This window comes from Saccoglossus kowalevskii, chromosome 22, assembly GCF_978046115.1.
Source record: "Saccoglossus kowalevskii chromosome 22, keSacKowa6.1, whole genome shotgun sequence".
Taxonomy (NCBI): domain Eukaryota; kingdom Metazoa; phylum Hemichordata; class Enteropneusta; family Harrimaniidae; genus Saccoglossus; species Saccoglossus kowalevskii.
Window position 1 is genome coordinate 4,972,776 of NC_140662.1, and position 26,054 is coordinate 4,998,829.

A 26,054-nucleotide genomic window follows, 5' to 3' on the forward strand; every position below is an offset into this window, starting at 1 on the left:
ACGTGACTCACACCACCTTCACCACACCGCAATAAGCTGAATATTACCCAAAATACTATTAAAATAAAATTTCGATTATATTGTAAACAGGAGAAGTAGTGTCAAGTATCTGCTAAGAATTATTTGGGGTTTGACCATATAACTTTCGCCCTATGCAATAGGATACATTTCGTCGGCAGTAACGTCACAGGAAGCCCAACCTGTACTAAAAGAAATTGTAAAAGATCACATTCAAACTATTCAACTACGTTCTCTAAGCAATCCTTGTACATAAACAATGTTAAAACGTAGAATTAGCGATATATGAACTGTGTGTCCGTCCGGTTTTGGTTCTACCGGACAGCATTTTGGTACTCCAACATTACATGATGAGAAATCCGATCATTTCTAAAACTGTCACCATACTGCTACCAGACAATAAGCCCAAAGTACCTCCAATATCACCTGCAATGTACTTTGTTAATACATAAATAATTCCTTATCATTTTGATAATAACAGTCAAACAAAAGTTTTTACTAGCCAGGCTAAATAATATTATCGTGGTGTACATTCGTACAACGGATACATCACATGTTTTATTGGATAGTTCATTATATATTGTAACATACATGATCAATATATCTTCGGTATTTCTTTACTTATTAACGACAATTTGAAGAATCTTTTTGAATTAGTTAATATTAAAATTATCTTTGTGATACTTAAACACTAGTTTAAAAAATTCATATCCTGGTTGTCGATTTATACTTTGGATATTCAAGTTCCCGAAATAGACAGTAGTCTTTGATAAAATAATTCTCAAAACATGAAAAAAGCTCTATCAAGTGATTCTCAGTCAATCCGCTATTAGTTGGCAATGTTATGGTGATCATAGAGTTACACTACAGGAAGCCAAATAATTATTTACTTCAGTTTTGAAATGCCTGTGGAAAAACATGTGTGAAAACGTTTTTTTTTTCTTTTTTCTGGCATTTTAACTTTCTACGCGAAAATAAATATAAAAATAGTATTTCAGATTAAGTCATTCGAAGCTACATTTTGTACTTCAAAACCCACCACTTATATTTTTATTTAGGACATCAAACCAAAAACACTGAGCTCAGCGCCTGCTTGTTTCTGTTTCTTTTGATTACAATTCATCAATGAACATAGTTCCGGCAGCTATGAAACTGAATACTGAGACGTTCACTTAGATTATTGCGATGTTTACATACCGGCAGTTATATTCCGTGTTAAACGTCACGAAATAGAACAATATTTGCCATGGTCATAAGGTAATAATGTTTGTCATTCAACAGCGAAATATGTAAGGAGAATGAACGAAATGCTTGACCGCTTACATATATGTCCATTTTGGAGTTTGATTTTAGTTTGTAATAATCCGCCATTGCGTGCATTTATACAACATTTCGGTTTAATGTCACAATTCCTTGCGGATGCTTGCAGTCCCGGTTTGTCACGCTCTGTGTCAGAAAAAAATCCCCATTCGTGGAAAATTCAAATGTTTCAAAATATTGACCAATGAGTGGAGTTTATTTGAAAAGACCATTCAGCAAATAAGGCTTATTGGTCATATCACTTAACATCCAATCGTATTCGATGAACGCAGATGAGCTTTACTAATTTAAATCTCAAAGAACATTCTCATGCAAATTTGAAGTGGCACAATCTCACGCACAATCGAAACAGTCACTAAAAATCTCTTGCAATTTAATAGTTTTATGCATGGGGATGTGTGGTATAAGCCGTTTATCGCAACTCGTTGTCGTGCGATTACAACTATAAAAGCCACAGTTTTTGTCAGCATCTTGTAAACGCACGAGGCCGAAGGCCTTCATAGTTATAAACGCACTCCAACTCGTGCGATTAACTATACTAACAATGAATTGGAACTATACCAGCTGGACGGAAGATCTGCCTATCTTGACAAAATGAGCGAACTAGACTGTCGACAGTCCGTGGGTTCAATGTAATTGCGTTTCCAGACATTCGAACGCCGAGGGCGTTTGATGGGAAACAATCGATCTACACCTTGCCAGTTCGTATGTGTGCAGAAAACGTGGACTAAGAGCGTCGACTCTGCATAAAAACATGGATGAGTTCAGGTAGGAATTTCAACAAACTAAACTAGCGTTTTTTGAAAACTCGCATGTATTTTCCTCTAAAAGAATGACAACTGAAAGTGCGAGATCCCTGGTTTCGAAACGAGTTCTTGACAAAACAAACGACACATCTCTCTCGTCTGTGTAGTTTCCGATAGTGTCTCGCTGGTATTCTTTGCAAGAAATGGTAGTCTAAACATTCCAGCACTTTTATAATGAATTCGTAAAGATTTGTTTGTACCACGATATCAAAAACTGCCATGGCAAGTGTCGCGATCGCGTATAGTACAGTCAAAACAAACCTCGTGGGCGATCCTAGTAGCCAGAGATCCTTGGCCACGATAAAATGATTGCCATCTGCGCGACTATTCATTTGTATATAAAAGTACCCGGATCTGGTAAGGAATCTTACCAGTGAATTGCAGCACCAGACAGTCGGTAGTGCCTAACGGCATTCATATTCCCTGTCCCGGCGTTCGCAATTTATTAACGTCAATTACGTTGATAAACAAAATGTATTATTAATAACAGATTAATATTAGGTACGACCGACTGTCGACAGTCTACTTTTTAGTATACACATCTCTTTTTGACACAATCCCTCACATAATCCACTCCCAATTATTCCTATGTAAAATGATATAGCCTAAATTCACGTAAATATTCCGAGTAAAATCACGTGACGAGTATGTATGTTTTGTAACATACTCAGTAGTAAAATATTTGAAATTGACTGGAACTGCCACATGTTTGTGGGCACTCGCTTGCCCAAAACATTTTTCAAGCCATTTTATATGTAGACAATCGTGACTGCCCACTGTTTGAAACTCGGAGCTCATCTGGATGTAAACATACTAAATCAATCTCACGGTTAATCCTGAAAAGTTTAATAATGTATATATTCTAAACGCTCTGCCTAATTTACAAGGCTGTGTATAAATAATAAATATTATTGAACATCTGTCACCGTAACGGGGTATTTTCATCATACCATATTAGGAAATGCGAATTACAAATATGTAATGATTACGCGCGTAAGCGTCCTCTAATAATAAAAACAAACATGGCTGCCATCAGGGTTGACCGGACTCAATACAAAGAAGTTCACTGATCCTGTTCTAAACTTTTTAGATTTCGGCATTCCCATGATGTAATCTTGGTAGGAAAAGATGTATAATAATAAGGTTATTACGAAGATATCTCAAAGTATGCACTAAGACAGTACGCTGTCGCATTGACCTCCGCTGCGCGCAGGTCGATACTGCCGCTGTACTATCTTCTTTCTTAATTGGACTACATGGCCGTAATTTTATATTGGCTAAAACAAAAACTTTTTTATTTTGTGATATGTGACAAGAACAGATTTCAAATAGTTAAATTAATGATTCCGTTCCATAATCATTTGTCCACCATTAATTTCATAAGATTTCGTGATACTAATAAAAATACTATTTTCTCTCTAGACACGTCATCAATTGAAAAATATTTACCACACCTGATCATAAAAACAACCCACCTTCTAAGCGCACTGAAACCATGGTTTATGCTTCGTACAAACCTTTAAAATAACAATAAACAGTTTTTCTTTTCTGGTTTTATGAAGAGCACTTACAGTGTGTTGCGTCAAAATTTGAAAACTACAGTGATAAAAATTAAAATAAAATATAAAAAAAATACTGCAATTGAAAAAAGTCATATATTGGAAATGATATTAGTAATGTTGTGTCATTTGTTTAATTTTTTTGGTTAAACATGTAAATATTACTGTGTCACAGTGTAAGGCCAGCGTATTACAATAGGCAAGGTTTAGCTCATGAGATAGGGCATGGTGCGTTTAGTTCCCTTCAGGTGGTGAAAATAGTACTCCTTAGAGTGATGGGACTAGTATGGCCTCTTGTGGTGAAGGCTATTGTCCATCGCGTATTGAGACTAGTTTTTCCCTTAGCTAATGAAGGTTGTACATCTACTAGTATTCAGGCTACTGTGCCCTATTTTGATGAATGTTGTTTACCAGGTGTTGAGATAAGTGGGCCTTCAGTTAGTTGGAGTGGTTGTGAACTCTCCATTGATTCTAGTCAGGATGATAGTGTTGATGTTGTACAGGTGGTACAGACTATGGCTCAAAGGTTAGCTGAGAAAAAACATTATGTATGCTTATAGTTGCTGAGTTTAAAGAGTTGCATAGTAAGGTTGATAAGAAACATTACATCGAATGCACTGCGAGAGGTACAGCAGTCTGATTCCATTTAAAGCATGATGAAAAAGTTAGTGAGCACAGGCGATGAGTTAATCACAGGTTGTAGCAATCGGGCACTGTTTGTGTGAGTTTTGCTATCTTCATGTAGATAGGGGACGCGTGTGTTCCCAATTACAACCATTGTGTTACCGTGATCAGGTACAAGCACTTGCTCATGAGTCAGTTATGGCAGGTCGTCTGGGTGCTAAGAAGACTACATATAGATTATCAACTCAGTTCTATTGACCTGGGATGCACGATTATGTTATTAGATATTGCAGGTCATGACATACATGTCACAAGACCACTCCTAGGGGTCATGTTAGCAAGGTCCATTCGGCGATATGCCCTTGATTGAAGTTCGATTTCAAATAATAGCTATAAATCTGATTGTCCGATCAGATCAGTGACTAAGAGAGGTAAAAGATACATTTTATCTGTTGTAGACTATGCTTCGTAATACCCCGAGGCTGTAGCTTTAAAGAAAAATACTTCAGAAATAGCTACTGATGGATTAGTTAGTATATATAGTCGGGTTGGTGTATCTAAAGACATTTTAACTGATTTAGGGATTTAGTAAAGTGTTTCTATTAAACAATTAGAAGCTACTCCGTATCACAAAGCATGTAATGGTTTGGTTGAGCGGTTTAATGCTACTTTGAAAAGTAAGTTGAAATGCATGTGTCAAGAACGGCTCGATGATTGATATAGGTATCTTGACCCAGTACTGTTTGCCTACAGAGGAACTCCTCAAAAGCGTTTAGGGTTTAGTTTAAGCCCAATTGTCTTTTAAGAGAGTTTTGTAGGCAACTACACCAGAGGTTAAAACCACATACCAGTATGTGCTGGATTTGCTAAATCGCCTTGAAGAGACATGTCAATTGTCTCAAGATGAGTTAGGTGACTGAAAGGTTAGACACACAAAGTAATATGATAATAAGGCCAGGGATAAGAGCTCCAGCCTGGTGACAAAGTATTAGTGTTCCCACTAACTACAATAAATTGTTGATGCAATGACAGGGACCATATATAATTAAGTAGAGAGTGGGTATGATGGATTACAGAATAGATGTGAACAGCAAGATGAAAATGTATAATGAATATGAAAGTGATACAATACTGTATGACAGTGGTGAATTGATGTCTGTGCCAATCCAGTGCAAGGAAACAATTGTTGATTGTCATAATGACCACGAGTTGAATGTCGACCAACATAGAGAGATTGATGGAGCTATGAGAGAATTTTCTGAGGTTCTCACTGATTGTCCTGGAAAGAGTAAAATTGGTGAGCATGATATTCAATTGGTAACATCTGAACAATTCAGATCAAAACCACATCCTCTATGACATATATAGTGATTACAGAAATGAAGAGTATGTTAGAGATAAGTGTAATTGATCCATCAAATCCACTTTTTGCCTCACCCAATGTTTTGGTAATTAAGAAATGAGGGGGTGTTTTCCATTGATTTTCGCAAACTTAATGGCATTAGAGTGTTCGATGCAGAACTAATGCCGTCACCTGAAGTCTTATTTTTGATATTAAAAGAGGGGCCAAAGAAAAGGCAGTCTTTCTCACACCTGATGGTCTATTTCAGTTTCGATGCCTGCCTTTCGGGCTTGTGAATGCACCAGACTCTTTTTCACGTAGGATGCGTATTTTGTTGGTAGGTCTTGAAGATAAAGTTGTGAATTTAATTGTTGACATTCTAATTCATTCAAAATCTTAGTAGGAGCATGTACAGATTGTACATGACGTTTTGACCCGCTTAAGGAAGGCGGGTTAACTGCAAGACTTTTAAAGTATTTCTTCGATTTTATTAATGAAGAGTTTATTGGTCATCAGGTAGGTGACGGAATTTTGCACATGTAGGGAGACCCGAAGCATGCAGGCAGACTCGAAAATTGTAAAGCAACTAAGGTCATTTTTTAGGCATGGCTGGATAAATTAGTAGATAAATTAGCAAATTAGTACCAAACGTTAAATTTATTTAAACAAGGCACAAGAAGTAAACATTTGCTACCGCATTATAGCAAAAAAAAGTAAAGAAAACAGGTGCCGACTATTTATGCAGAATTGAGAATGCTTATAATTACCGTTACAATATTTGTTTTTTAAATTATTAGAGATGTAAATTTATTGGCAGTTGATAATTTGATTGAAAATATGCCATGCCATGTCCAGTCTTGATGTGGAGGCAATGTCAAAATATCTTATTCTACGTTTTTTGTCATATTACCTCAAACCATGCCAATCGAAGTGGGCATGGAATCACGAGAATAAACGGTGTACATTGCTGTGTGCTAACCATCATATAAGTGATTGACAGGTCATACTTGTTTTCAATTCTGGAAAGACAATAGGAATCTACCAAGGTTGCTTGTGATTTGCATAACAAAGAGTGTTTACAACTAGGTGTGATGTTATTTGAATAACAAAGGATGTTTACGATCTACTGAGGACAGTTGGGGTCCATTATTTCAACTTGGTAGCAGCAACACACGGCACACTATCTAATGAGACAAGGGATGCAGCTACAACCATCATTCTGTCATACTTGTATGAACTGCTCTGCGATCTCCTGCTTTCAGATGTGCCCCCTGAATAACAGTGTTCCTCTGCAAGCAAGACTCCTGTATTTATTCGTTGTTGTCTTGCAGAAGCCATTGACTGTCATACATGTCTACTTCCACCAATGCACACACTTCCCTAAGCAATCCCATATTTTGGTGAATTTATTCATTGTGCTTTCTATGCTTTGTTTCGTGTAATTATTTTGGGAGGCATTGAAGCTAGGAGTTTTACTTTGGTATGGTGTATGTGTATTTTATTTCCAGTACAATTGTCTAGCAGTGAAAGGACCCTCTGTTCAGTGTGCGTTCTGTGGAGCCCTGTATACCGAGCTACAGCCACTATCACAAAGGACCTCTACCTCAGTGATATCAATACAGCCTTGAACAGGCATACCACTCACCATCCTATTAGCTATTGTAACTCTGGCAACACTATTAATTGGCAGCTCATGTCCACATTTCAACTCAACTCTATATCGTCCCTGTAAATATGGATGCCTACTTGCATCAGTGACTTTATGAATAACACAAGTAGCACTGGTTTCATGTTAATCATTATTCTGATCACATGTCAACATCGCAGCAAGCTGAGGCTTGGGACTTTTTTTGATGCTAGGGACAACCTTTTTGACCTGTGCTCCAGAACTGATTTTTCTGAATACCATCTTGAAATACCATTTTGCCTCTCGTCTACGTGCGTCTCTAGACATATCTGCTGATTCAGCCATTTCTTAAACTGACTTGGGTGACCTTTCACCTATGAAAATAGACTACTCGTTACCAAAAATACTCATCAACTGATCTCTCATTACTAAGTATTTAGCTTCTTCAAAACTCAAGGCAGCTCTACCCATCGGTTAAAATAACTACTTATTCAAGCTGCAAATTGCGAAATGCGTTTACCACCTTCTGTCCTACTAGTTCGAAATATCTTTCTATAACCTTCTTCATTCATAACATAATGCTTCAACATAGGTGCCCTTGCAACATTGTATTCGATGGACTCTGCTAGAGACAATGCTGTAAACACATAGCTTTGCCTTTCAATAATGCATCACCCATCATTCATCACCCAACTATCACGCTGCCATTTCTGAGTTGCAGCATATCGCTCAAACATTAACAATGCGTCCATGTTGTCTGCAGTGTAATCAAACAAAGGTAACTTGGGACCATTAGAACTAACAATGTACTGTGCTAACTGTTTTAAGCTTCCATTTTGACCATTAGCTTCCGCACGCAATCTCACCACTTCAAGGCTATACTGTCTTATTTTCACTTTTTCTTCACGGTCTCATTCTCTCTCTTTTGCCTTATGTTCAACTCACACACTTGCAGCCTCATGTTTGGTTGCTCTCTCATCCCTCTTATGCTCTCTCTTCCTTCGCGCTGTCCTCATAAATTGAGTAAGCCCTTCCCCCTATACCCCAATCTCCTACCTAGTTTTTCGAGTTCAAAAACAATATCCATGCTGAGAAAGTTGAAATCAATTTAATGTCTACATTGCAGTACAAGCTGGTCTGACACCACGTTATCTAGACCTTAAGCAGTTACGAAACAGTCAATTTAGTCAGGAGATTACTGACAATAAATTTCAAATCAGACTCACAATCGCACTTCTGACACAAACATGATGTGAGGCCTACTTATTGCTAGTATTACGAACTGGAATACGAGATAGTCTTTCGCGAACCTGGTCGCTAATATCCCGCTCTCCAGGACACAACACTAAAGGTCAAACAAAGACACAACACTAGAATATGTCAAATAATACTAATGTAATAATACAATAAGCATAAACCATTGACAGGAGTAATATAAACACAAACCGGTCAGCAATATACATCACAATAATGATAACATTAATGATAATAGCCCAGCTCGGAATTGCCTACCCTACCTAAGTGCAAAACTCGTACTGCGTAGTTTCAGCGATAGTACAGTCATTCACAGCAACTTCGACGACGATATCAGTTCTACAGCTCCAAGCTACGAGGTCTCGGAAAATGCAAATTACACGACACTGACCGTAATGTTACGTGACTTTCATATCGTCCGTGCAGAGAAAGGACCAAGATCAGCAAACCACGCTTTCTGGCGAAACACAGGTTTTTGAATAATGTTGGTTGCACAGCGGAGAACCACAGCAGGCTGTCTTGCAGCTATCAGTCACATATGCCGGAATTGACAAGCAATATTTTGAGACATAAGTTGGCTGCCACGTCGACACTGCACCGGAGCTGAGCTGATCTGAATTGCACTGGTCGGGAACTGGGTGACAACTGACTAACTCGTGTTCACGTTCGTCTTGCACAATCACGAACAAAAGAATATTAATTGGTAATGACAATACATGCTTTCTATTCTAATTCCGCAGCTGGGCAAGCCTCGCTAGCTAACTGGGCATTATCAAAATGCATTTATATTACAGCAAAAATAGAATATCGTAACACTGGAGAGACACACTCAGAACTCACACTGGACAGGGGGTTCCTTCACTGCTAGTATGAGGTAGAAAAGACAGTAGCACTGAACATGAAATACACAGACACCAAACTATCAAGATAAAGCCCTGGCTTCAATACCTCTCGAAATAAATACACGAAGCAAAGCACAGAAAAATACAATGAATAAATTCACTAAAATAGGAAATTGCTTAGGGAAGTGTGCATTGGGGATAACTTACAGTTCCAGAATGTTGAAATGCATAACAGTCAATGGCTTCTGCAACACAACAACGACGAAATACAGGAGTCTTGCTTGCAGAGGAACGCTGTTATTCCGGAGGGCACCGCTGAAAGCCCGGGATCGCAGAGCAGTTCATACAAGTCTCACAGAATGATGGTTGCAGCCTCTATCACTTGTCCCATAAGATCGTAGCAGTAACACACAGGATAGTAAGTTCAAATGATGGACACCAACTGTCGCCAGTCTGTCCAATTTATAGACATAAATGGCCCAGATTCAGGGACATCCCCTTGGTTACCACATGAGCCAATCTGAATGTGAACTTGCTAGCAGCTGTGTCACGTAGGCAACTCATTAGATCGTAAACATGCTTTTTATTCAAATAACAGTACACCTCGTATATTCCAATTGTCCTTTCAAAGTTGTAAACACCCCTTGTTCTGTAAATCACAAGCACACCTAGAAGATTCCAACTGCCCTTCCAGAGTAAAACAAGTATGACCTGTCAAAACCTTTATGACAGTTATCACACGACAATGCGCATCGTTTCTTTCCATGACCCCTTTCACACTTCTCTTTGCACGTTTTGAAGTAATATGACAAAAACTTAGAATAAAGAATGCTAACACACATAAACTAAGCCTAATGGTCAAGCTTCACATTATTGCACTTCTCCATTCGGGCAGCGTGCATTCCTCATACACATTATGCGCTATTTTAATCATTAAAATCCGAAGTAACATCATCCCAATTGATCAGTACAAATCGACGAAGCCATGGTGTCACAAAATAGATATATTCACTTGCTGGCTGATTTATTTTTTTATTTGTATGAAGTTAACGTACATTTCTATTCGCTAACATCTTCGTCATAATTACTGTATATATTTACATATATATAGAATAGAATAGAAAAAACGACCTAGTTTAGAAATATGTGAAAACAAGTGACTTCAAATAGTTAAATTAATGATTCTATTCTTTAATAATTTTTCAACCATTAATTTCACAGGTTTGTATAACACCACGAAACATAAACTATTCTCTGTGCAGACACGTAAATACAAATATTTACCAAAACTGATCAGAAAATCGATCAAGCATTTAAGCGCCAGATAAATACAGCTGTGTACAAAAATATAATTTGCGGGATATTTATGAAATATCCGGCCAGAATAGCAGAGATTGATATTTGTCATTTTGGCACATTTAATTGCATATATAATGTGGCGTTGTACACCCTGGATTCTCCTACAACTTTCATCAAATAATTATAGACAAATCCCCTGATGTAAAATATAGTTTATATATACATTCTTGATCTATGGCAGGCCGAGTTGATGAATCTCTTATTGCGCAGACTACATTATTTTTGTGACCAGTCACACATATTAGTGATACGGGGATTGAAAAGACCCAGGTTAATGTGTTATTTTCTGGATTGTGCTTTTAAAAAAATAATATTTGATTCCGATACTAGACCTAGCACACAATGGAGCGTTATGCAGAGTGTATTTAGATATGTATTGTGGTAGTTAAAATGCACAATGTGAATATGTAATTGGTAATTGGTAAATAAATGTAATTAACGACCGACCTGAATGCGAACAAAGGACGACTCCGTAGGCATACTCATATAATTATACAATTTAAGCTGATCCAAGTAGAAGCAGTTGCACTTGTGTGCATTTTATTTTCAATGTTAACCTTCGAACACAAACAAATAACAAATCGTCCATGAATTATATAATTATGCACATAAAGGAAAATTGTTTTGCTTGTATTAGGTACCAAATTACACCATACAAAGCTACTGTATTGTCTACTACCAAAGCTCAAAAACTACTGTGATGTATTCCTTTGTAATAGCGGTATCAGTATGATTACTCGCTTACCCAAATCATGAAAAAGTCTATGGACCTCACACATAACTGTGAATTTGTTAATTCATAATATCATTCATAAAATCGAACGTTAAAGTGTAAATAAGTAAGAAAATGTAAGTGAGTGTACGTGCTACAAGCGTATTATGTACAAGAGGTATAACTTCATAAGTCAAAATATTGGTTTCATCTTTTGAATTGAATGGTGTAGTAAAGTCTGTGTTTGATATGGCTAAACAGGACGGAGACAACAGCTGGGTTGATCAAGATATACTTTAGTGCTACTACTCGTACAAGGTTTACGACAATCTATTAAATAGTTTAAGTACAGGCGGGAAAGTTTCATATTAAAAGAATGCAATTGGTAGGTAAAGCTTATCATGATGGGAAAGTTACGATAATAAGAATGTACATGATAGGCCGAAATTAACTAGCGATTGGAAAACTGTGTTTATCCAGAAGCCGAGAGTATAGTTTCCAAAAATGTCCTCTCAACAAAGTTGTTAAAACTCTTTGATGAACATCTGCTGGTGATTTCGAAGTTCATATTATTATACTTACTATTTTATCTATGATTTGGTCATAATATTTTCATTTGGTTTAATTGATTTTAAATAAAATTGTCATTGTGTGGGCATTAGCACATGCGCATTGAATACTGTTTTGTATTGCCACACCCACTGCATATGAACTGACTGCTATATATGACGTTTTTATTCTAACCGATTCTCAATTCTCCAGTTGCTGTTGTTGGCGAGTCCACCCCGGCATGTAAGTATTGTATTATTGAACGTTTTTCTCATACATCCTGTGCATGTTTCATTTTTGTACTATATAATTCTACATTAGGGAATATGATTGTTCATGCCATAATGCCCTACATGTCTGGAGTCACTGTCTGCTCGCTTGGTATGGGCTCGCTTGTTTTTGTTAACCGACTCCCTTTAGTGTGCACAAATCGGGTACACGTCGTTTATGTCACCTTTTAGAAAATAGCTCCAATTTACTGAAGTTGTGGTTGCAAATTAGTTAACTTAATTCCATCGCATTTAAGTTAGCAGCTGTAGCATATTTGGCACACAATGTTGTTTAGTGTTTTTTCTTTGAAATAATGATTTCTATAATGCCGTTCACTGAAAACTCCCTGACACTTGGCTTTTTTTTGTGGTGGATTATCTTGAAATTATTGCTTCACTAAATTGACGTTTCTTTCTCCCTTTTCCATGCCAACAAAGATATATTAAGTACGAGTTTGACGCAATCAATAAAGCAAGTTCAAACATTAAAATTTATATGTATTGTGTTAAAACCTCAAGCAACCCGATGCGTCCTCCCGTCGAAAACATGACCCTATTTAACACAAGCACATTTGCACCCAAAGCTTCTTTAAAAATAATAGTAATCAGTTAACAAATCCTAGACAGTTGAATTTGCCTTGACAATTAGTATGTGGCATACCTACATTGTTTTGTTTTTCAATCACAAATAAATACCTAATTTATTTCGTCTATATTTATTGTATTTATGACAGATTGTGTTCATATTTCGTAACTGTCTGAAAGTGGTCACGATGGCAAAGCTTCAAACAGTGTATTCCTTACTCACAGTGTTGGCGATGTTTACATGTGCTATATACTCGGTAAGTGACTAATGATTCGTAGGAACTCGTGTTTATGTGTTATGTTTTGTATTAGTGATACGTATATCAATATTGTTTCTGGATGAATCACCCGAGGATGCACAAACAGCTATAACCGAAGAAAAAATCGAAGCAAAACGTGAATGTGAGTACAAATACATTTCAATAACTCAGTCTATAACGTTATTTAGAATATAATATTGATATTAGAAATAATATGAACAGCAACATGTTTTTATGATGATATTCATTGCAAGTAAAATAGAGTAACTGTTTCAATTGACATATCTAGGTTTTTTAATATACTTATTTGAATAATATGCTCCAATATTAAGTTTACGGGAGTGTGCTTTTTTTTTCAAAATTCAAGCCGGATATTGTACTGACACTTGTAAATACCCCAATGATGGTTTATGTGATGATGGAGGTGAAGGAGCTTCCTACAATGTTTGTGACTTTGGCTCAGATTGTGCAGACTGTGGAATAAGACCTAGTAAGTATTAGTAAGTCTTAAAGATATGATTATTGTTCATTCATAGTAACCGTAAACAATATACACTTTTATAACACTTACAAACAGATCATTCTATGTGCCAGTAACAAATAATATTAATGTGAGTGCACACATCTCATAATAAAGATAGTAATTATTCTACTGTATCCTTACCTGTATAGAATGCAATAACGAATACACATGAATCAAATATAATAATTTTTCCATTAACAAATCTAGTTTACTTGATATACTTATTTAAATAATATGCTCCAATATAAAACCTTAAGTTTACGGGAGTGTGCTTTTTTCATACTTTAAGCCACACTGTGTGCTGACACCTGTGAATATCTCTATGATGGTGAATGTGATGATGGTGGTGAAGGATCTCATTTCAGTTTTTGTGACTATGGCACAGATTGTGCAGACTGTGGAATAAGACATAATATTAGTAAGTCTTAAACATGTGATTATTGCTCATTCATAGTAACCGTAAAAAAATATACAATTTTATAACACTAACAAACATATCACTCGTAAGTCTTAAATATACGATTAGCGCTCATCCTTTGTAATTATCAAAATTACACATTTACAAACAGATCATTCCAAGTGCCGATTGCAAAAAATATTCATGTGAGTGCACAAATCATATAATAACGACATTACCTATTTTACTGTAATTTTTTTTGTATAGTTTGCAATAACAAATGCGATTATGAAGGTGATGGTGAGTGTGACGACGGAGGTGATGGGTCCGTTCATAATGTGTGTTATTATGGTTCAGACTGCGATGACTGTGCACCAAGGCAAATCTGTAAGTAGTTCTGCTTATTTCACATTGAATGTATAATATTTTGTTGTGTACAAGATTGCCATGGTAAATACACAAATGATAATCTATGTGATGATGGTGGTGAAGGATCTTATTACAATATTTGTGACTTTGGTTCAGATTGTGCAGACTGTGGAATAAGACCTAGTAAGTATTAGTAAGTCTTAAAGAGATGATTATTGTTCATTCATAGTAACCGTAAACAATATACACTTTTATAACACTTACAAACAGATCATTCTATGTGCCAGTAACAAATAATATTAATGTGAGTGCACACATCTCATAATAAAGATAGTAATTATTCTACTGTATCCTTACCTGTATAGAATGCAATAACGAATACACATAAATCAAATATAATAATTTTTCCATTGACAAATCTAGTTTACTTGATATACTTATTTAAATAATATGCTCCAATATAAAACCTTAAGTTTACGGGAGTGTGCTTTTTTTATACTTTAAGCCGGAATGTGTATGGACACCTGCGCATACCTCGATGACGGTGAATGTGATGATGGTGGTGAAGGATCTCATTACAGCCATTGTGACTATGGCACAGATTGTGCAGACTGTGGAATAAGACCTAGTACTAGTAAGTCTTAAACATATGATTATGGCTCATTCATAGTAACCGTAAAAAATATACAATTTTATAACACTGACAAACTTATCACTCGTAAGTCTTAAATATACGATTATCGCTCATCCATTGTAATTATCAAAAATACACATTTACAAACAGATCATTCCAAGTGCCGATTGCAAAAAAATATTCATGTGAGTGCACAAATCATATAATAACGACATTACCTATTTTACTGTAACTTTTGTATAGTTTGCAATAACGAATGCGAATATAATGGTGATGGTGAGTGTGACGACGGAAGTGATGGGTCCGCTTATAACGTGTGTGAATATGGTTCAGACTGCGATGACTGTGGACGAAGGCCAATCAGTAAGTAGTTCTGCTTATTTCACATTGAATGTATAATCTTTTGTTTTGTACATGATTGCCATGGTGTCTATTTTTCCTTCAATTGCAATATGTGTTCAGTAACACACAGATTTTTGGCAAGTGTTCATTAGCTTAGAATTTTTTTACTGTTGTGATAATTAAGTGAATACGATTTGGATAATACAAATACTCATGCTTTTGTTCTATTACAGCTGGTATGATATTTCGTGCTTGATATAAGTCCATTTTAACAACACTGGATTTGAATAAATTAATATTAATGTACATTGTTTTGAATTGCATGTGAAACTTCTTGTAATTCCAATTTTGATGGCAAATGTGATGACGGAGGTACGAAATCCGCATCTAATTTGTGTACCTTTGGAACAAACTGTATGGACTGTGGATTAAGAGACACTCAAAATATCAGTTGTTGACATATGACCTCCAGCCATTGTAACCTATTTTAAAATAATATCATGTATAATATTTTGTTTTTTTTTGTTGACAGTTGGGTCAGCAAAACGGTCAGCAAAAAGATCGAAAAAGGAAATGGAGGAGAATAAGCGTGATAAGAAAGGACAAAAACACGTTTAATGTTGGTAATATAAATGTTATAGTAGTTTAGTTGGAATAAATGTATAACCGTGCATCATACGAATTCAAACGAATATATAGTATTACTATAATTGTATAAGTAAATAATTGATTTCAAGATGAAACAGATCACTCCCTTTGATTGACTGTAAGTAAATGAAAATGTTATAGTTAATAAATTATGGTAAAGTGTATTTATGCGTGTTATTTTGTGAGTGGTTATTCTTGATGACATATTGAACATGAACATTTTAACCCTTATTTGTTGGCAGTTAACTTGTTGTTGCACGAAATGATGTCCCATTCTTTTACACCGTCACGCCCAATATTTCAAATACCATAATCCATTACTAAAAGAGCATATGATGTGATGACATGAGAGGATGGAATATTCTTCAAAGAGCTAGTCTCGTGGTTTTCGTACGATTTCGGTGGTTATTTATCAATTAAGGATCCAATATATATTCTTATCTATATCGCACATTCCCATGACTCTGACGAATGTTTTGTTTTCGTAACTCGAAATTGTCGAGAAGTTTCAAAATATTAAGCCACCAAAAATCACTTTAACTTTGTTGGGGTTATATAGATACAAGGCAGAACGTCAATATATCCAGTTGTGTCGGGCGACATATAGAAAGTGTTACTAAGTATGGCCACATGGTTCTTTGCTTTTCCATAATATCATCTCAATTGTTCAGTACAACTCGATGAAGTCCTGTTGTCACAAAATAAATGTGTTCACTTGCTGGCGATTTTTTTTTTATTTGTATGAAGTGAAATTAATATTTATAGAAATTTGTTTTAAACAAGCGTACGAAGAAGCCAAATCCATTACATTCTCATTCAGATATATTGATGATGTACTTTCCTTCAAAAATCCTACATTTAGTGACATAATTACCTAGGTAATTGAACTAAGTGAATGTATATATATATATTTGAAACAATGGCCTAGGTTTGTAATATGTGAAAAAAAGTGACTTGAAATAGTTAAATTAATGATTTCATTCCCTATTGATTTTTCAACCAGTAATTTCATAGGTTTTAATTACACCACAAAACGCATACTATTCTCTCTCTAGACACGCCATGAATAACAATTCTTAACCATAACTGATCAGAAAATCGCTCTTGCTTCTAAATGCCACTGATACCACTGTTTATGCTGGTCATACAAATGTAGAAAATAAAAATAAACAGTTTTAATCCTCTGGTTTTGAGAATAGAATTTACAGTTGTGGAAAGATTAGTACAATACAGTAATAAACATTAAAAGAGAAAGCTCGTACAAAAGGATTAGGCCATATATTAGAATTGATAAGAAAATTGTTGTGTCAATTTTTAATTGTTTAAAGTTACACATGTAAATATCACTGAATAAATGGCAGAATAAATATGTACTACGTGCCTGGCACAAAGCGACGCTCATAAACGATACCTAATCGTCTGTCTTCACGTTACGGCACGCCTCCCCCCATCGGCCACCGTGATTCCCCAGAATAAAGGATGCCGTAATTTGATTATTATATCCAAGTAAGTAAGGTACCTGGTTGGTAAAAGTTTTTTTCCGTTTTATAGAGTGAGAAGTATTCTCCCAATATTCATCATATGTATGTTTTGTAACAAGCTCAATAGTGAAATATTTCAATTCGGCTGGAACTGTCTTAAGATATAAATACATGTTTGTAGGCACTCGCATGCCTAAGAAATTGTTCATGCGTTTTTATATGTGGGGAGTCCTGACTACGCACTGTTACTATTTGTAGCTATGCAGGACGAAGACATACTAAATAAATCTCACAATTAATCGTGAAAAGTTCACAAACGTATATTTCCCAAATGCTATGCTGAATTTGCAAAGCTATATATAAACAATGTGTCATTTATTTAATAAAATGGTTCTAAAATCAATGTCTTCTTTATTATGATTGAATGGATGACGGCCCGGTTCCCATGAAGCAGTAGATTTAAATGAATGTTTGCATTCCAAAGTGCTGGAGGTCAGTTGGCTTCACGGCCCCATACCTCCTAACACTGCAGTCAGAAACATTCATTCAACTTGAATAACTTTTTATATTCTCGTCCTGAAAAGACAGTGCATTACAACTAACATTCACTTGGCGAGGGCAGGAAAGATTCGTCACTGTTCTAGTTCCAAACTAAATCTGACATTTTGGACTGTATATCAAAGTCATCAAGGTGACGGATTTTTACAATTTTATAGCAATCAGGTCTCAACAAATTGCTCGAGCTTATCAACAGACTTGCTTAAATAACTATCAGGATTTTGCAGGATAAGGCATGTACATGTTCTCTCAGAAAGCACAAGAATAAATTTGTTATAATACTTAGGCTTGGTTGGTTGGTTAGTGGAGTCGCAAATAGACGTATGTTACTTAAAAAATGTATCATATTTGCACAATCTATTACAAAACACTGATTAATGCCATAATGTGTGTAGAAAGTGTTACTGACCACAGTTAAGCATGGCCACATAGTTCTTTGCTTTTCCATAATATCATCTCAATTGTTCAGTACAAATCGACGAAGCCCTGATGTCACAAAATAAATGTGTTCACTTGCTGTCTGATTTATTTTTGTATTTGTATGAAGTGAAATTAATATTTATAGAATTGTGTTTTAAATTACAAATCAAATTTTTAGGAGATTTTATTTTGCTTTAAATATATGTCTCTTAGTGATGGTTTTAAATGCATCAGGCAAAGAGTTCCAATGTTTTGTTGCTGAGTATTTAAGACTGTGTTGGTTGAGTGTAAGATTCAGCTTTGGAGTATAGTTGTTCAAGCTACATGCTAAACGGGTTTGATAATTATGGGACAAAGGATCCAAATAGTTGTAAATATCATGTACAAAATATTTATTGCTGAGATCAAAGACAAATAAACAGGTTTGTAACTTGCAGAGTGAAAAAAAATGTCTAGTATTCTTCGTTTTTCGAAAAGAGGAGCAGCATGGGAATACGAATCAAAGAAAGTGATGAGGCGTACTATTTTTTTCTGTAAGAGATATATTGCTTGCAGTAGAGTAGCATATGTATTACCCCAGATTTCCAGGCAATATGTAATGTGTTGTAGAATTAAGGAATTGTATAAGAGAATTAGGATATTCCTAGGTACAAAATGACGTAGTTGTGAAATTAATCTAATTTTTAGTGCGATAACTTTGCAAATTTTATCAATGTGGGATTTCCATGACATATTCTGGTCAATGGAGACGCCAAGGTAATTGACAACATATACGCCCTCTATCGGTGACCCGTTAATTTCCAGGCTGCCTTCAGTAGTGACCGATCGTTGTGGTGTTTTAAATATCTAATCATCTTGCCTCACGTTATGGCACGTTCCCTCTCGGCCACCGTGATTTTCTAGAATAAAAGATGTCGTTCTTTGATTATTATATCCAAGTAAGTAAGTTACCTGTTTGGTAATAGTTTTTCCGCTAAATACAGAGGGATGCAATCCCCCAATTTTTATGTATGTTTTGTATCAAGCTAAAAAGTGAAATATATGAATTCGCCTGGAACATAAATACGTATATGTAAGCACTCGCATGCCTAACAAATTGATCATGCATTTTCATAAATAGACAGTCCTCACTAGTGGGGGATCCAGGGGCACCCCCCCCCAACGCATGGCGATTCATATCATCTGGATTACGCATCTCTTCTCTGCGATTTTCGCTCCGTAATGTTAAGCGAAGCTTGACACCCCCCCCCCCCCCCAATACATTTTGCTGGATCCGCCATTGGTCCTGACTACACACTGTTTAAAATTAACAGCTTTGCCGGATGAAATGAATCTCACGAATATTCGTTATAAGTCAAACGTTCTGCTAAATTTTGCAAAGCTGTGTATAAATAATAAGTATCAGTTATCTAGAATGATTGTTCCAAAATCAATGTCTTATTATTGTGGTAGAATGGAATGAAGGATTGGTTCCCATGGAGAGTAGATTTAAATAAATGTTTGCATTCCCAAGTGTTGAAGCTCAGTTGGCTTTGACGAACCCTATACTCCCTAACACTGCAGACAGCAGTATTCATTAAACTCGAAGAACTTTTTATGTTCGTCCTGATAAGAACTGGAGTTAACGTAATTTTCGTTTGGCTACCATATTCATCATTTATATTGAGCAAATATAAAAATGAAAACGGCTTATTTTGTGATGTGTGACATGAAGTGACTTATAGTTAAATTAATGATTCCATTCTTTAATAATTTTTCAACAATCAATTTCATAGGTTTTCATGACACCACGAAACATATATTATTCTCTCTCTAGACACTTTAATAACATTTATTTACCACAACTGATCAGAAAATTACGGTGGCCCATATATACAATTGGTCCGCTACATGAAAGTCAGTCGGCTATTTGAAAATTGCTCCGCTACACAACAATTGCTCGGCTACTTGAAAATCGCTCCGCTACTTGAAAAAAATCGGTCGGCTACTTGAAAATCGCGCCGCTATATGAAAATTGCTCCTCTATCTAGAAAATCGCGTGTATGTTGCGAGGTAACCTTCGACCTGCAGATATGACCCGGAAGTACAACATGCAATGTATATAAAATGAAGTCAACCAACCTGTATACTTGAAACATCATATTTGCATGTGTTGATTGTATTGGCATGCTGACTCTAGGCTTTGAATGTAAACAACTTACAAGTCAGTGCGCCATTCTAACCCTATACAACCACAAATTGTTACGACTCAAAATATATTGTATCACGTTTACATCACTACAAATCAGTTTCATGGCTTTACTACTACTAAGTTTAGCTTCACCTATAAAACGAGCGTCTTGCTGTCAACATATATCAGAGGGTGGGCGAGGGGGATACCTGATACAGGTTACAGAAAATTAAAAAGGCATTTTACGTTTTTACAAGAAATAAAATGAAAATTTCATGTATAGTAATAATGGGTTTTTACACTTTACGAAGATAAAACAAATTAGTAATTACATTTTACAGTTATTTTCATAAATTTGATTTAAGAGCCAAAGAATATCACACATAGAATAACCTCCGTTGAACGCGTTCTGCTGTGACAAATCTCATGGGTTTGTGTGACGCATATGCGCGAATCAGGCCAGGAATTAATGTCGAACGTTAACGTGCGATATTAGTTCCGGTTTGATATATTTTCCGGTGTTCTACTAAGAACAATGCTTGACGAGGACACTTGCACACCGCATTAAATAAAGTGTAGATAACATTGCGTACATGTCATTGTAAAAGTCAGAATATTTAGAACATCGTGTTAACTTCGAACGTCACGCTAACTCGCTCATTGTTTTAGCAAATGAGCATACAAATTAAATATGCATATAATAATAATAATAATAATAATAATAATAATAATAATAATAATAATAATAAAAATAATAATAATAATAATTCACTAAACAAACTACAGTGAGTTGTTCAAATTCTATAGTCGTATAAAATAATAATCATGATATAATCTGTTCAGATATAGAGGTAATAAATGGATCTTTTGACAAGTTATTAAAATAATAGTATAGTGACAAATAAAAATCTGATGCCAGACAAAACATCAGAAATATAATATACGAGGCGAAACAATGATCATCATTGTCTGTTGTAAGGATTAGCTCTTAATTGACGAAATAACTATAAATTATAACAAGTTTTGTATTTGCGACTTGAAAATATATAATTGGTAAATAAATGTAATTAACGCCCGATCTGAGTGCGAAGCGAACAAATAACGACGCTTTAGTCAAACTGATATGATTTTCCAATTTAAGCTGATGCAAGTAGAAGCAGTTGTACTTGTGTGCATTTTATTTTCAATGTTAGTCTTTGAACACCGTAATTTTCTCCATTCTCTGCGAACAAACAAATAACAAATCGTTCATGAATACATATCAAAAAATAATTGAATGTCTTGCCGAGCTTGTATTAGGTACGAAATTACACCATACAAAGTTATAATATCTACTACAAAAGCTCAAAAACTACTGTGCTGTTATTTTCTCTTTTAGGCTATGTTAGTGAAACAATAGAATAGGCTGGCTTAAATGAATAACATATACTGGTTTCATCTTTTGAATTGAATGGTGAAGTAAAGTCCTCCCAACGATAAAAATGTGTTGGTGATCTCGAATTTCATTTAACCGATGATTTGGTCATATTAGTTTTATTTTGTTTCATTGATTTTAAATAAAATTGTCATTGTGTTGGCATTATCACATGCGCATTGACTAATGTATTTTTATTACCACACCCACTGCATATGAACTGACTTCGATAAAAGGCATGTTTATTCTAAACAACTCACAATACTCCAGGCGCAGTTGTTGGTGAGTCCACCTCTACATGTGAGTATGGTATTAATGAACATTTTTATAATAAATTATTGCGTATGTTTCACTCGTACAATATAATTCTGCATTACAGAACATGATTGTTCATGTCATAATTTTCCACGTTTGTGGAATCACTGTCTGCTCGTTTGGTATGAAAGAACTATTTTTATTAAACCAACTGGATTTCCGTGTGCCCAATTCGTATTCACGTCGTGGTCTGTCACCGTTTTAGAAAATAACTCTAATTAATTAAAGGTGTGGTTACGAATTTGTTAAGTTAGAACAGCTCAGCCAAATTTGGTATACAAAGCTGTTTGGTATGTGATTTTCTCCTAATTAATGATTGGTATAATTCATTCACTGGAAACTCCATGACAGTTGGCTGATTGTGTGAAGTATTAGCTTTATTGCTCGCCTAAAAGTTGTTTTCGATACTAATAAATACTGATGCTAGTGCATACTAATAAAGATACTAATAAAGATATATCAAGCGTGTAGTTTAATATGATAATAAAAAAATGTTCAAACGTTACAATCATTATTTATGGTTACTAGCATTATATCAACCCGTGGCCTTTTCCTATCTAAACCGATGACCCGATTTAACACAAGCATCCGTTGATTTGAAGCTCTATTCAAAATCATAACAATAAGTGAACAAATTCTAGAAAATCGAATTTGCATGTGGTATATCTACATTGTTTTTTGTTCAACCACAGATAGTCTTTGAAACATCTGAATTTGTTTTGTCTATGTTTATTCTATTTATGATAGATTGTATTCAGATTCAGATAGCTGTCTGAAAGTGGTCACGATAGCAAAGTTTCAAATAGTGTATTCCTTACTTGTAATGTTGGCAATGTTTTTATGTGTTATACTTTGTATTGGAGATGAAATTACAGGATTGCAACACGATTGTCGGGTACCATTCCGTTGTAGTAACAAGATTATAATCAGTAACTCTCAACACAAAACGTTGCCATCCACTGTGTTGATGTAGTTATCTTACATATATTGTCTGTATTACGTATATCAATGTTGTTTCAAGCTGAACCAACTGAGGAGCAAGAGAGTGCTTTATTCATAAATCAAGACGGACTGTGTACTGAGACCTGTATATACCTCAATGATGGTTACTGTGAGGATGGTGGTGAAGGATCTCAGTTCAGATTGTGCAGACTGTGGAACGAGATATAATAACCGTAAGTCTTAAATGTATGATTATTGCTCATTCATAATAATCATCAAAAATATACAATTCTATAACATTTACAAACAGATCATTCTATGTGTCAGTTGAAAGTGAGTGCATACATCTCATAATAACGATAGTAATTGTTATACTGTAACTTTTTCCTATATAGAATGCAATAACGAATACACATGGAATCAAATATTATAATTTTCCCACTGACAGAAAAAGTTTCTTGATATATTTATTTAAATAATATGCTCCAATATACAAGCTTAAGTTTACGGGAGTGTGCTTTTTTCAAGCCGGATTGTGTACTGACACCTGCATATACGATGATGGTTTATGTGATGATGTTGGTGATGGATCTCATCACAGTATTTGTGACTATGGCACAGATTGTGCAGACTGTGGAATAAGACCTAGTACTAGTAAGTCTTAAACATATGATTATTGCTCATTCATAGTAACCGTAAAAAATATACAATTTTATAACACTAACAAACAGATCTTTCCATGTGTCAGTTGCACATTTTTGTAATGTGAGTGCACAAATGCACAAATCTCACAACAACGATAGTAATTATTCTACTGTAACTTTTTCCTGTATGGGATGCCATAACGAATATACATAAATCAAATATAATAATTTTTCCATTGACAAATCTAGTTTTCTTGATATACTTATTTAAATAATATGCTCCAATATACAAGCTTAAGTTTACGGGAGTGTTCTTTTTTCATAATTCATATCTTAAATATACGATTATTGCTCATTTATAGTTATCATCAAGAATATACAATTTTATAACACTTATAAACAGATCATTCTATGTGCCGGTTGCAAAAAATATTAATGTGAGTGCACAAATCTCACAATAACGATAGTAATATTCTACTGTACTGTGCTGTTATGATATTTCATGCTTGATATAAATCCAGAATAACAACATTGGATTTGAATAAAATAATATTGATGTATATTGTTTTGAATAGCTTGTGAGAAACTTCTTGTAATTCCAATCTTGATGGCAAATGTGATGACTGTGGTGCCAACTCTAATTTGTTTAACATAGGAACAGACTGTATGAATTGTGAATATGGAGACAATCAAAATACCAGTTGTTGACATATGACCTCTATCAGTAGTTTAGGCGACACTATAGGTACGACCATGAGGGCGCTGTTCACGGGATGACGTCATAACGATGACGTCATATTGGGATGGGATGACGTCATCCCATCCAAATATGACGTCATCATATCCCGCATTCAAAGTAGTCATTACCGATGCTACCCTCCTAGTGAGAAAAGTCAAGTTGAGCCCCAGCGTACAACTGGGACACGTCGAAGCGTTGAAACAGGGTACTGCAAAATATCCCATCGATCGATGCGTTATGAAAATCGCTTCCATCCCGGCTGGTACAATGTCATTAAACAAAGATTTGATCTTCCTCGGTCAGCTGCCCAAAAGGATCATCCTGTGTCTGGTTTCTAATAAGTCTTTCAACGGATCCTACGAAACCAATCCATTCAACTTCCAGAATTACGGTATCACATCACTGGTCCTCAATGTTAGAGGTGAGCAAGTTCCGGCAAAGCCGTTGAAGACGGACTTCACGGTGGGTGGTGGTAGAAGTTGCATCATGGCTTATTACACTCTATTTACCGGTACAAATAAAATGGGTCAAGACCAAGGCAACGACATCACTCGAGACGAATATCCCGAAGGGTACACAATCTTCGCATTTGACCTCACTCCCGACGAATCGGCCAGCGATTATCACCTCAATTTGATACAAGAAGGAAAGATTGGTCTTGAGATTCAGTTCAGACAAGCATTGACTGAGACTGTGTCTGTTTTGATTCATGCTGAATACGACAACGTTATCGAGATTGACAGAGACAGAAACGTATTGACTGATTTCTAGCTGCGATGGACACGAATCAACTGAATCGTATTCTGTCGACTAATCCATACACTAGAAATGTGTTCTTTGGCGTTTATGCTAGAGATCAACTGCCTAAGGCTAAAGTGTTGGAGTATCCTGCAGCGTTCGTATCAAACACCGATGACAGTAGCGGATGTGGGACACATTGGGTGGCTTTTTATCTAAAGGATCCCTACCGCGGAGAATATTTTGACTCGTATGGTTGTCAACCTTATTACGTGGAATTTAAGAGATTTCACGATAAAAACGTTTGTACATGGATCTACAATCATCAAATACTACAAGCTCCGTTCTCTACAGTGTGTGGTCAATACGTCCTATATTACTTGCTGCGCAGATGTCGAGGGGAACCTATGAAGTCCGTAGCCGATTCTTTTACGCATGATAGACATTTGAATGACATTTATGTGAACAGATATATCGAAAACGTGACCGGACTCAACCTCCCTATTTATGACAAATATTTTTTTCCCACGCAGTTTTACTAGATGACTTTTACTTTTGAAATTCCACATGTATATATATAACTTGTACCCTCTT

General features: G+C 35.6%; 2 protein-coding genes across 2 annotated transcripts; both read left to right on the top strand.

Annotated features, from left to right (window-relative positions):
* The first annotated feature begins 5,392 nt into the window (after positions 1-5,392).
* On the top strand, positions 5,393-16,091 carry LOC144351898 (uncharacterized). Its single transcript, XM_085496138.1, has 8 exons — positions 5,393-5,624; positions 13,179-13,268; positions 13,494-13,616; positions 13,939-14,067; positions 14,314-14,433; positions 14,921-15,049; positions 15,293-15,412; positions 15,924-16,091. Exons 1-8 carry the CDS (start codon positions 5,393-5,395, stop codon positions 16,007-16,009), a joined length of 1,029 nt encoding a protein of 342 aa, XP_085352264.1. The 3' UTR covers positions 16,010-16,091.
* Positions 16,092-24,812: 8,721 nt separating this feature from the next.
* On the top strand, positions 24,813-25,493 carry LOC146728643 (uncharacterized protein F54H12.2-like). The gene has a single exon (XM_085496139.1). The coding sequence runs from the start codon at positions 24,813-24,815 to the stop codon at positions 25,491-25,493; it is 681 nt and encodes a 226-aa protein (XP_085352265.1).
* The last annotated feature ends 561 nt before the right edge of the window (positions 25,494-26,054 follow it).